Source organism: Spermophilus citellus (assembly GCF_964194105.1).
Source record: "Spermophilus citellus genome assembly, chromosome: 1".
Lineage (NCBI taxonomy): Eukaryota > Metazoa > Chordata > Mammalia > Rodentia > Sciuridae > Spermophilus > Spermophilus citellus.
The window spans coordinates 244,919,603-244,932,802 of NC_138182.1; the positions used below are offsets into that span (position 1 = coordinate 244,919,603).

The window sequence follows — 13,200 nt, forward strand, 5'->3', positions numbered from 1 at the left end:
CAGTGTTATGGTGAGTTTCCAGAAAGTGCACAGAGTGAGCTGAGAAACTTGTGGGAGTGCCCTTCCTGCCACCTTTTGGGTGTTGGAGCTTTCGAACTGTTGCTCAGGTGGAAGCCCTGCTCTTCCTCTGGTCCCTCCTTCTGTGTGTTTGGGGGTAGCTGAGCTTGGGCTTAGTAAGAGGAGCCATTTTAATACTTCCTTTATGGCCTAAGAATGAATAGGAAAACAAAAACCAAAAATCAATCCAAAAATCAAACAAACCCCAAACCTTAGTATTTCTTTTAAACATTTTTTCTAGTAAAGAACAAAAATGTACAAAAACTGTGTTGTGTTACATCTCAACTATGGTAGTTTACTTTGGTGAATTCTGGCTGAGTTGTTTAAATTGTTAATGTCCCTGTGTTACCTGTTCCACAAGAACTGCTATGGTATCTATCTGGTCTTGTTTTCCAGGTGAGATTCTTGGGCCTACAGCATGGCTATCACCTGGGCATTTTTTAAGAAACATGGCTTGTAGGTCCCACCTCAGACTTCCTGAATCAGAACATGTAGTTTTATAGATTTTGAACATTTAAGTTTGAGAGCCTTTACATTCCAATCTTGTTTGGGTTACACAGTAGATATGTTGCAGGTCTCCACGAATATACTAGATGTTTTAATTAACTCCTTGGGCAGTCCAAGCAAATGGTTCAAGACTTGCACTTTAAAAGTTAATTCATAGAATGCATGCTATACATGTAAAACTGTCAGGTTACAGCTGTGCTTTGAGATGAGGAGACAAAATGCTTATGTCTGGGAAGGGTGTTGACTGACTGTTCCCCAGGCAGGATCCCATGGGATGATATTATTTTGATAAACTCATTATGATAGCTGCTGGTCCATCGTTTTAAAAGCACATTGAGCATTGAGTGACCCAGAGCTGAATGAATCTGAGAGATCCAAACTTACACTGCATAAACTTGCCAATGAGGGCTGGGGATGTGGCTCAAGCAGTAGTGTGCTCGCCTGGCATGCGCGGGGTGCTGGGTTCAATCCTCCTCAGCATCACATAAAATAAAAAGATGTGTCCACCGAAAAAACTAAAAAATAAATATTAAAAAATTCTCTCTCTTTAAAAAACAACAACATCAACAAACTTGCCAATAATTGTTGTATAAGCCAGCGTGCTTCATAAATAAGAATGATTATGCAAGTCTGATGCTTAGGTAGGCTTGACCTGAGATTTACTAAATATGAACACTACTCTGAAAGTGTATATAAAGGATGAAATAAGAATCAGTGTGTAATTAAATGATCCTAGTCTTGAGAATCTGAAATAATGAAATCATAATATATGAATGTTTACTTAGGTCTGTTAAATAATGGTTTGGAGAATTCTGTTTCTAGATATAGACAAATTTGGCCCCTGCATATACCTCTTTGTTCATTTAGCAGAATCTTTCTCTGTATATGTTTTGACAACATCACCTCTCAACTTCTGGTGATCTGTTCTCATTTTCCATGTTTTTTTTCCTATAGAAAGACTAATCTCAAACTATATATCAAAATTGCAGATTTCTCTGTATAGTGACAGTATGCTAAAAATATCCGCAAATACTATTTTAAAAAAGTTTTTTTTAGTTGTAGATGGACACAATACCTTTGTTTAATTTATGTTTATGTGGTGCTGAGAATCGAACCCAGTGCCTCACATGTGCTAGGCAAGTGCTCTACCATTGAGCCACAACCCCACACAAATACTCTTCCTACCTAAAGGAGAGGAAGAGAGTAAAGGTCAAGTCTAGGGGAAGACATGGAGTCCACAGTGGGATAAAGCAATTGACTCAGCTAACCAACTCAGGCTTTGTAGAGGATATAAATAAAGTGTTAGTGAATGAGCTGGCCCTTACAAACTAAAAGCAATTTTGGAAAATATGAGAGCATACATGAAACAAGGAAGAATTATAAGGCAGAAAATAAGTGAGTGCTAAATAACTTATGTTTTAGCTTTATATTGACCCTTGCACAAAATTTCTTTTCCTTATGAGCTTTATACTGTATGTAATCTCCTTTAGTATACACATTATTTCCCTTGTAATAATCATTTGATATAGGAAGAAGGTAATAACTCAGCCAAGATCACAGAACTCGTGAATGGAGTGGTGTTTAGGACTTTCAACTTCATAACTCAAATTATTTCTTCTGTATTCAAGCATTTCTTTGTAATTGATAAAATACGTTTAGAAGAAAACAGGAGGCAAGATTGCTGCAGTACTTTGGTGAAGGGGTTTTATTCATCTGGAGACATTTAGTTTTATAAGAAATCACTGTAGGAGCTTAAAAAGGGGAGAAAGAGGAAAACAGCAGCAAAAAAATTGTCCATGTGTACTGAAGTTATCTGGAAGGTGTCCCAGGAGGTCTGCAGAACAACAAGTCAAGAGAAGATAGTTTCAATGAAGGCAGCCTTTGCCAGTGAGATGCAAGAAAAGGGAAGGATGCTAAAGATGCTCTGGAGCCCCCGTGGTGGGCATTGGCAAAGGAGCACAATAGTACCTCCCACCTGAAAATGGTCTTGTTGGTTTTGATTTAAAATGTATTTATTTATTTAAAAAGATTTTTTAGTTGCAGTTTGACACAATATCTTATTCATTCATTTTTATGTGGTGCTGAGGCTCAAACTCACTGCCTCACATATTCTAGGCAAGTGCTCTACCGCTAAGCCACAACCTCAGCCCTTGATTTAAATTCATTTTTAAACTGATACTTAAAAACTTAAAAATTAGCTTGGGCTTGTAGCTCAATGGTAGAACACTTGCCTGGCATGTATGAGGCACTGGGTTTGATCTTCAGCACCATATACAAATAAATAAATAAAATAAATGTATTGTGTTCATCTACAACTAAAAATATTAAAAAATCTTAAAAATTCATATTTATGGGCTACCTATGTGATGCTTCAATACATGTATATGTTGTATAATGTTTGAATCAGTAAACCTTTTTTTTATCTCCTCAAATATTTATCATTTTATTATGGTGAAAACATTCAGAATCCTTTCTTTTAGCTGTTTGAAATATACAGCACATTATCATCATCTGTAGGATCTTGACAGTTTCAGCTTGTGTTTTATTGTCCATCCAATAGGATGCCAAGGCAGTTAGGGATTCAAATATAAGAAGAGGATTTTTTTTGACTTATCCAAATGGTCAGAAATTTTGAGACCCTAAATTTGAGATGTCTCGTGAACAGAATGCTGCTCCTAGGGTGGTTGATGGTGGGTGGCAGCAGGGCAGACATTCGGAGGTTAGGAAGGACAGGTGGGGTTATGCCTGAGCCCACAGGCTATCTTTGCTGCTTTAGACTTTGTCATGAGGTTCTCACAGTCTCCAGCAACATCAGCATGCCTCCTCTGGAATGTCCAGGTTTTCCCCACCCTCTAAATGATTTGTGTGTCAGATTAGATAGATCCATTTGTTTCTGTTTTCTTAGTTGTTTCATTTTGTTACTTCCTGACCTTATTTTTAACCTCTCTAGGCTCCTTTCTATTTATTTGTTGGCCCTGGTGCTCTGAATTCCTCCTGATACAGTGTCAGTGTGATGAGAATCTCAGGGTAAACAAGCTGAACCCATGTGCCTGTACTACGGAGTCATTCATCCTTTTTCCCTTCTTTGTCTTATTTTTCTTATCTTCCTCTTCCTCTCTATTAATAAATACTTGAGTCATTTGAAACTATGCAACAGGCATTTCCTCACCAGGAGATAGATCCTGGAACAAAAGTTTAAAAACATTGAAGATGAAATAGCACAATCCACAGCGTGTTTCCTGAGCTGTGGTCATTTGCATGAGTCCTCTGACTTTTTTTTATAATTGCATATAATTTATTTACTTAACATCTTTATTTGAATATATTCATTTATTTTGCTATTTTTTTAATAAGGGAAACTTTATGTCATTACTTAAAAATTAAAAACATTAAACATTTACATTGAAAGTATGGAACTATTAAAACATTTTCATCTGTACCACTACAAACAGTATATACCTAGTGGAAGGACTGAGAATTTTATTTTATATTCAAAGTGTTAAGAGAAGTTGTTCTTTAATTCTTTGAAAGTTCTTTGTGTTGAATAAAAATTTATCTCCCTCATTCATTGGTCCTGTTTTGGCCATAGGGGGCAATGAAGAGTAAGTTTTTCTTGTTTTCATAAATTGCATCATTTTAATATGCGAAGACAGTTCCTTTTGAGTCTTCTTTCTTCTAGATTAAACATCCTCATGTAAGGAGGACCTCACATATGTTGGGGTGATACTCTGCTACTATCATCACTCTGATCCCTGATTGTGGTTCCTTTCCTCCAAATGAACTTGGGTTTTGAATCCTGTCATGTCCATCTCCCTTCTTGAATCACACAGTTCAGAGTCCAGAAACTGTTCTCCAGATGAGTTCTGACTGGTCCAGAAACAGTGGGATTTTGCTTGCTACTGTTCCAAACACTGTTTTCTCCTTATATTTCCTAAAATTATACTGTTCTTTTTTAAAAAAGGCAATTTCACTACTCTGTTGACCTATACTGTAGTGGTGGTGGTCTTAACCTGCAAGCGGTTCTCTCCCATCTTTTGCTTGTATAGTGAAAAGAACCATACATTTAATTTTATTGGTTTTTGATCTCACATTTTATTCTGAATCCCATTTCTATCTTTTAATATTTTAACTTAAAACAATCAACCATTTTGATAAATAAATGTCCACTTCAGCCACTGATGAAGTTAAATAGTGTATGGCCAGGGACAAAACCTGCAGTCCATCACAGGGAATGTATTTAGGATAACATGGATTAGGAAGACATGTGCCATTTAGGACCCTGGCTGCAAATTTATTTTATTGCTTGTTCTTCTTATTTGAAGACTATGAAAAATGTTTGTCTGTAGGAGGGGCATTTTCTTATTTGTCATGTTTATTTTTTCATAGCTCGCTAACAAGTATTGGTTTTGGGAGGGTTTTCGGTTATCTGCTTTTCGGCTATCTGCTTTAAAGACTTGCCCTTATTTAAAATGCCCAGATGCATCTTGTTGCTTCATTTATATCAGTCTCTAGTTTCTAGAGAAATGTTTGTTTTACCTCATCCAATTTGAAAATTGTTCTTATTAATGGAGAAGAAAGAAATTAGCCTTATTTCCTTGCCTCTGGATTCTTTCTTAAATCCCTTGTGCCTTTTTAGCACCAATGGTCTCTAAGAGAATAGATTCATTCATTTATTCATTATGGAGTTCTGAGATGCTAATAAATAATTCTATGCCCCAAAGCTATCAAGGTAAAAGACAAAGTCCCTGGTCTTCAGGAGTGCATAATATAGTAGGAGAAAAATAAAAATAAGCAGAAAAGTGGGAGGATGAGCCCAGGAGCTCAAAGCACAGGGATTAGATTGATTTGACAGAGTTGAAACCTTGGCAGGGTCGTCCTTCTTCATTGTGAAGATTGAACACTGCATATTCCAAAGGCTGCCACTCATGGAGGCAATGTGTGTATAACCGTATGCAGTGGCCTGAATCTTGGATGCACCGCTTAGCTCTACACTCTTGTTGATTGAGCACTTGATAAATATTATTGTTAATAATATAATGTGGTGGTGCTGTTTTGGAGGCACACCTGGTCAGCTGTGGAAGTCCAATGCAGGCTGCACATTGATTCCCTACAAATGCTATAATGAATTACTATAAACTTGGTGGCTTAAAACGCATATTTATTCTCTTATGGAGGCTAGAGTTCTGAGATCAGTTTCACTAGGCAGAAGCCAAGGTGCCTGCAGGGTCTTGCTTCACCCAGGGGTTCCTGGGGAGGATCCATGCCTTGCTATCCAGATTCCCATGACTGCCAGCATTTCTTGACGTGGGAGCATTATCACTCAGGCCTCTGCCTCTGTGATCATGTTGCCATCTCCCTGTCTGTGTATAGCCAAATCTCCCTCTGTCTTCCTCTTAGAAGGACATGGAATTGCATTCAGGACTCAAAAAGATAATTTAGGATCTATTCTTCCCATCTCAGTTTAGATTAATCCTTAATCACATGTTCAAAGTCCCTTTATCATGTAAGGTGACAATAGCAAGTTCTAGGATCTAGGATCTGGATATCTTTGGGGACCATTACTTGGCCCCAAACAAGTTGCCTGATGAAACTTGAATGGATAGGAATGGAAGGTCAGAGATGCTTTCCTGAAGGAGCTGTTGGAGAGCATATTGGTAAAGATGGGCTAGGAGATCCAAAAATAGGAAACATTCAAGATTGACAGAGTGACAGAGCTGAGCCAGAGGATAATGGACCTTATTTCCCCCTTTTCAACTCAGGATCATTTTTTAATGAATATTTAAGTTCTAGGATGCCAAGGAAACCCTTGAGCAAGTTAATTTTTTCTTTCAAAATTAACTACATCTTCAGCGATGGTGGCTCCTCCACCTGCAAGGGCAGGAGCTGCTTGGCTAGTCTTACGGAGGCCCAGATATCCTCTGTTTGGTCCCACAGTATCTCAAAAAATAACTTTAATCAGCTGAAAATTTGGAAAAATGGAGAAATCTATATAATTACTTCCTAAACTATTTTGGTTTGTCTACAGATTCTTCAGTAGAGGCTCTAAATATATAATGGGTTTAATTTTTTTGTAGTTGTAGATGGACAGCATGCCTTTATTTTATTTGTTTCATTTTTATGTGATCCTAAGGATTGAACCCAGTGCCTCACCCATGCTAGGCAAGTGCTCTGTCTCTGAGCTACAGCCCCAGCCCCATGTATGTTCCCCCCTTCCCCCACACTAGAGGTTAAACCAAGGGACTCTCCACCACTCAGTTACTCCCCAAGCCCTTTTGATAAAGGGTCTCAGTTGACCAGACTGGCTTTCGACTTGTGATCTCCCTGACTCACCCTCTGTCTATCTAACAATCTAATATTCTCCCAGGTCACAAAAATTAAAATATTTTATACCCACATATTCTGTGTTGTATTAGATAACTCACTTGTAATTCTCTTGTAAGGAATTTTTATTTTTGCATCATTGAGTTTGCTATAAATTGTGGCTTTCTTTGTTGTTAAACAGGTATTGGATTCAGTTACTACTACATATTCTAACTTCAAGAGCAACTTTTTGAAGCGCCTGTCAGCAGAGCTTCCTGTTGCCAGTAGCCCAATCGCCACAAGATGGCAGCAAAGGCAAACCGGGGACTTGGCCTGTTCCTTTGGAGCTGAGCTTTCCACCACTGACATCCCTGAATCCCTTCAATCAGTGCTGGGAACACCTGAGAAAGACACCTTGACTCCAGGTGAGCCTAGTTTTGAAATGTTAAAAGGAATGTATTCCTGAGAGAATCTTTGCCTTAAAGAACTATTTAATGTCATATCTAGTCAACCGCTTTTCCCTTTTTTTGCCCTCCCCTCCTCCCTTTTTTGGTCCCAGGGATTGAACTCCAGGTGTTTAACCACTGAGTCACATCCCCAGCCCTTTTTCTATTTTTTTTAAATTATGAGGCAGGATCTCACTAAGTTCCTTAGGGCCTCTTGCTAATTTGCTGAGGCTGGCTTTGAACTCGTGATGCTCCTGCCTCAGCTTTACGAGTTGCTAGGATTAGAGGTGTACACCACCATGAGCCACCTTTTCCCTCCCTTTGAATAAGAAATTGATAAGCAAAATTTGCCACCTCTCATCTAGTGATTTAATTCCTGTTCTTCCCTTTAAAAACCCTAGTGAACATAATTTTTGACTATCAGCATTTTTATAAAGACAAATGTTGACAGTTGTGCCAATTCTTCTCAGTGAGGCACTGTAGTTCTACAGATTGAAAGGGAACCCAAATAATTTTAAACCAATGAAATTCCTCTGTAATGACAAGTATCAATTCTGAAATCAGCTGAATGCAGCGGTAGGAGATACAGGGTTAAGAAAGATCAGTGTTATGACTATCTTCTGAAAGAAATCTTTTGAGTCCCATTGTAATTGGGGAGCAGTTTTTATGCTGATTGTTTTAGGGGCATCTCTGGCTAAAATTGGGGGCTTTCCTTTTTTTTTAGGTTCTAAATCAATTTATTGGTTGTTTCTTAGTAAAACCTTATGTGAGAAATTTAAAATTTCAGACAATATGTATTAGTCAAGAAGATTTTACAAGAAAGTCCACTTTATTTTCTATTTAATTTAGTACTGGGCATTCAGATAAATTGGTTTCTAAGTGTTTTGCTGCTGGTGTTTCTTTTCTTGGTTTCAGAAGTGTAAGGGACACATACAGAGAGGTTCATTTGCAGTTATGCTCACCATATGAAACCTGAGAGGTCCCTGCTTTCTTTGGCTGATGGACTTGACCTTCTTGTTTATGAGAGGGATGATTGTCAGTACTTGCATCCAAGTGCACTTTTCCTTTTTCATTTGAGGTTCTGAGAGCTAGCCTTTTCTACTTTATACCCTTGTATAAATGGCACAAGGAAGAAAGCATGCATACTTTCTCAGGACAAGGAATAGGACATAAAGCTTTGAGGAACATTTCATGTTTTCATCCCTCCTCCTCCTTTAATGTAACATAACACCTCTTAGATTTTGAATATCACAGGACTCGAGGTACCAGGCTCTGAGAACATTAGCAACATCTTACCAAGCCCATGGTTTTCCAAATGAAGAAGGGATTGTCACATTCAAAAGGCCACAATTTTCCAATGGTTTCTTGGCCCCTCGGATAAACAAGCAATATGGCATATATTTAGTCTTAGAGGATGCCTTCACAGGTTGCCAGTGCAGTTAAAAACCTGTTAAGGGCTGGGGATGTGGCTCAAGCGGTAGTGTGCTCACCTGGTATGCGTGTGGCCTGGGTTAGATCCTCAGCACCACATACAAACAAAGATATGTGTCCGCCGAAAACTAAAAAAATAAATATTAAAAAATTCTCTCTCTCTCTCTCTCTCTCTCTCTCTCCCTCTCTCCCCCTCCCTCCCTCTCTTTAAAAAAAAAAACCTGTTAAAAGGCATTCTCAACCTTGAGAAGGACACAAATGTGAAATAATTAATGCAAATAACACTTCTGTTATTTTAACTTAGTATTACATTGATGCTATCTCACTTGACTTTTGCAACATTTCTTTGCAGTAGGAAGGGATGGGGGATGACAGTGATATTCTCATGATCATGCAGTGAGCACCAGTGATTGACAACACAAAAATTTCCTGTAGTGATTTTCTGCAGGATGATCATAGTATGGGCAAATCAGATAGTCTTTGCACCATCTTTTTAAATTATTGAATTCTTTCCATCCATTCTTCAAATGTGCAAGCCTGTACTTTCTATGAAGAGGTGAAGCATTTCTACCACTGATGCTGCAGTTGGAGTCAGACCTTTAATCCAGCATTTCTTCCCTGATTCAGAGGTTACTAAAGCAGTTTCTCATGAGCGTTCACTTATGAACCCAGTGCTCTGTGTAAGGCCCTCTCTCCTCCTTTCTCTTACCCCCATCCTGGGTTTTCATGCTGGACCTCACATTCTGTTTTATTGTGGGAGATTCTGTGGTGAGACCTGCAAAGTGATTATTATATTAAAAACCAAATTTAAAGCTAAGTGTCTTTCTTGTAGGAATCTACAAAGAGCCACTAAAGTTTCCTACCAAAGAAGGTTATGAAAGGAATAACTCTGCTCTCTGTGTTTGTGAGGCACCTCATGCTTTGGACAGAGCTGTAAAGGAAAACGTTGCTTCTAAAAGTCAGGTAGGTAAGAGAGAAAAGTGAAGATCCTACAGCTTAAGAAGCTTGGATAATTGAGTCTCAAATGTGAGTAAAGAGCTGCTTAGCTGCCCTTAAAATTCAGTAAGAAAAAAATGATAGATTATTGACAGAAAAAATTGAGCAAATGAATATGAATAGAGGCACTTCTTAAGAAAAAAAAATTCCACCAAATCATGTTGTTAGAACCAGTCAAAAAAGTGAAAATGAGGAAAACCATCAGTGAGGTAAAGATCAAAAATATAGCACAATTGTACATACTATGGTGTATATATATACATAATGTGGCGTACATACATTTTATATATATATTTATACAAATATATACACACATACATATGTATACATATATGTGTTCATATATGTATGTGTGTGTGTGTGTTTGTGTATCTGTATCAATGTGTTAGAGCAGGTCTTTTGTTGGATGCCTTATTGTAGGGCATAGAGTGAGGGATGGTTACAGAGTTCTACTGAGATAATTAAGGATGTTGTTAGCCTCATGACTGGACCAGGTTATTTTTAAAAAGTGATTTTTATTCCATTATAGTTATACATGATAGTGGGGTTCATTTTGATGTAACCATACATGCATAGAATATAATTTGCTCCATTTTGGTCCCTTGTATTTCCTCTTTCCCTTCCCTCCTCCCTTCCTGAATTCTACTAATATTCTTTCTGTTTATTTATAATTTTTAATTGGTGCTTTATAGATATACATAAAGGTGAAATTCACCCTGGTATGTCCATATAATGTACATAGAATAATTTGGTCAATATCATCCTACAGTTCTGCTCTTTCTCTGTCCCTTCTCCCACTCCCTCCTCCCTTTCCCTCTAGTCTCCTGATCTCCCTTCTATTTCATGGAATTCCTCACCTACTTCCCCCTCTTATTTTGCTCTAGCTTCCACATATGAAGTGCCTGTTAGTATGTTGATTTTAATTCTTTTTTAAATAAAATATTTATTTTTTAGTTTTAAGTGGACACAATATCTTTATTTTATATTTATGTGGTACTGAGGATTGAATCAAGTGCCTCAAGTATACTAGGCAAGCACTCTACCACTGAGCCACGACCCCAGCCCCCTGATTTTAATTCTTTTGGATAAATACTAAGAAGTGGGATAGCTGGGCCCTAATGTGGTTCCATTCCTGATTTTTTTTTTTTTTTTAGTGTGTAACCATTTATTTAGAATTCCATCCATTTGGGTCTGGGCAGTGTGGGACATACCTGTAATCCCAGCTACTAAAGAGGCTGCGGCAGAAGGATCCCAAATTCAAGATAAGCCTCAGCAATTTAGCAAGGCCCTGTCTCTAAATTTGTTTATTTGTGCTTGTGCTTTCATACTGTTTGCTTATGTGGGCAATGTGCTACAATCCACATTTATTCTCATATACAACAACCCAGACAAGGCTCCAGAGGGTTGAAACTCACTTGATATCACTCCTTCCTCAGTCTCCTGAGGAGCTGGGATTACAGACACATGCCACCATGCCCATTTCTTATAACAGGTTTTTCATTTTGTGCGTATATATCTCATAAAAAAAAAAAACCAGAAAAGATAACAAGGCTACATGCAAACTAAACAACAAAATATAAAACTATCAAGTGGTATGGATGCCTCCCCAGAGACATATCTCCACAGGAAGTCAAATTACTATCAGAATGTTGCTGATGAGAGTGGCCTTAATACAGGAAGGGATCACATGATCCTGGTGACAGGCCTCTCAATGCAAAACCCACCAGATGCATGCTCCATCAGGGCTAGACCTGACATGTTTAAGGGGCCAGGACACCCTCTACTGTGGGGGGCCCCCAGACAGCTGGCATTCCCTCTGAATGGTCCAGCTGACTATGCCCACTCTGGGTGATACTTTCTTTCTTTTTCTTTTCTTTTTTTTTTCTTTTTTTTATTGGTTGTTCACAACATTACAAAGCTCTTGACATATCATATTTCATACATTAGATTGAAGTGGGTTATGAACCCCCAATTTTACCCCAAATGCAGATTGCAGAATCACGTCGGTTACACATCCACAATTTTACATAATGCCCTATTAGTAATTGTTGTATTCTGCTACCTTTCCTATCCCCTACTATCCCCCCTCCCCTCCCCTCCCAACTTCTCTCTCTACCCCATCTACCGTAATTCATTTCTCTCCTTGTTTATTTTCCCATTCCCCTCACAACCTCTTGTATGTAATTTTGTACAGCAATGAGGGTCTCCCTTCATTTCCATGCAATTTCCCTTTTCTCTCCCTTTCCCTCCCATCTCATGTCTCTGTTTAATGTTAATCTTTTCTTCCTACTCTTCCTCCCTGCTCTGTTCATAGTTGCTCTCATTATATCAAAGAAGACATTTGGTATTTGTTTTTAGGGATTGGCTAGCTTCACTAAGCATAATCTGCTCTAGTGCCATCCATTTCCCTGCAAATTCTATGATTTTGTCATTTTTTATTGCTGCATAGTACTCCATTGTGTATAGATACCACATTTTTTTTTATCCATTCATCTATTGAAGGGCATCTGGGTTGGTTCCACAGTCTAGCTATTGTGAATTGTGCTGCTATGAACATCGATGTGGCAGTATCCCTGTAGCATGCTCTTTTAAGGTCTTCAGGGAATAGTCCGAGAATGGCAATAGCAGGGTCAAATGGTGGTTCCATTCCCAGCTTTCCCAGGAGTCTCCAAAATGCTTTCCAAATTGGCCGCACCAATTTGCAGTCCCACCACTATACTGCTTTCCAATGTGGTTGTACTACTTTAAAGTCCTACCAACAATGTAGATGTATACCTTTCTCCCCACATTCTTGCCAGCATTTCTTATTATTTGTATTCTTGACGATTGCCATTTTAACTGGAGTGAGATGAAATCTCAATGTAGGTTTGATTTGCATTTCTCTGATTGCTAGGGATGTTGAACACTTTTTCATATTATCTGTGGATCATTTGTATTTCTTTTTTTGAGAAATGTTTGCTTAGCTCTTTTGCCCATCTAGTGGTTGTGTTATTTATTTTATTTTGGGTGTAAGGTTTTTGAGTTCTTTATGTATTTTGGATATTAATTTTCTGTAGGAGGAATAGCTGGCAAAGGTTTTCTTCCATTCTTCAGGATCCTTCTTCTCGCTCTTAATAATTTCCTTTGCTATTGAGAAGCTTTTGAATTTAGCATTATCCCACTTATTGATTCTTGATTTTATTTCTTGAACTTTATAAGGGTCTTATTAAGGAAATTGGTGCCTGCACCAATATGTTGGAGTGTTAAACCTATGTTTTCTTCTAGCAGTTACAAAGTTTCTGAGCTAATTTCTTTTTAAAAATTTTTAAAATTTTGATTTGTTATACATTACAACAGAATGCATTACAATTCATATTACACATATAGAGTGCAGTTTTTCATATCTCTGGTTGTAAATTTCTAAGGTCTTTGATCTATTTTGGTTTGACTTTTGTCCAGGGTTAAAGATAAGGATCTAGTTTCA

The 13,200-nt window shown here is 38.0% G+C and overlaps 2 protein-coding genes across 2 annotated transcripts in view; both read left to right on the forward strand.

Annotated features, from left to right (window-relative positions):
- Positions 1-13,200, forward strand: part of LOC308645585 (COMM domain-containing protein 7-like) — a 147,567-nt gene that overhangs the window by 75,521 nt on the left and 58,846 nt on the right. The window lies entirely within an intron of this gene.
- CDC20B (cell division cycle 20B) overlaps positions 1-13,200 on the forward strand; it is a gene marked incomplete at both ends in the record, with an annotated part of 48,760 nt that overhangs the window by 12,276 nt on the left and 23,284 nt on the right. Inside the window, 2 exons of the mRNA XM_081304842.1 lie at positions 7,067-7,289; positions 9,574-9,704. Of these exons, the coding sequence (XP_081160968.1) occupies positions 7,067-7,289; positions 9,574-9,704 (354 nt within the window). The remainder of the gene's footprint in view (positions 1-7,066; positions 7,290-9,573; positions 9,705-13,200) is intronic.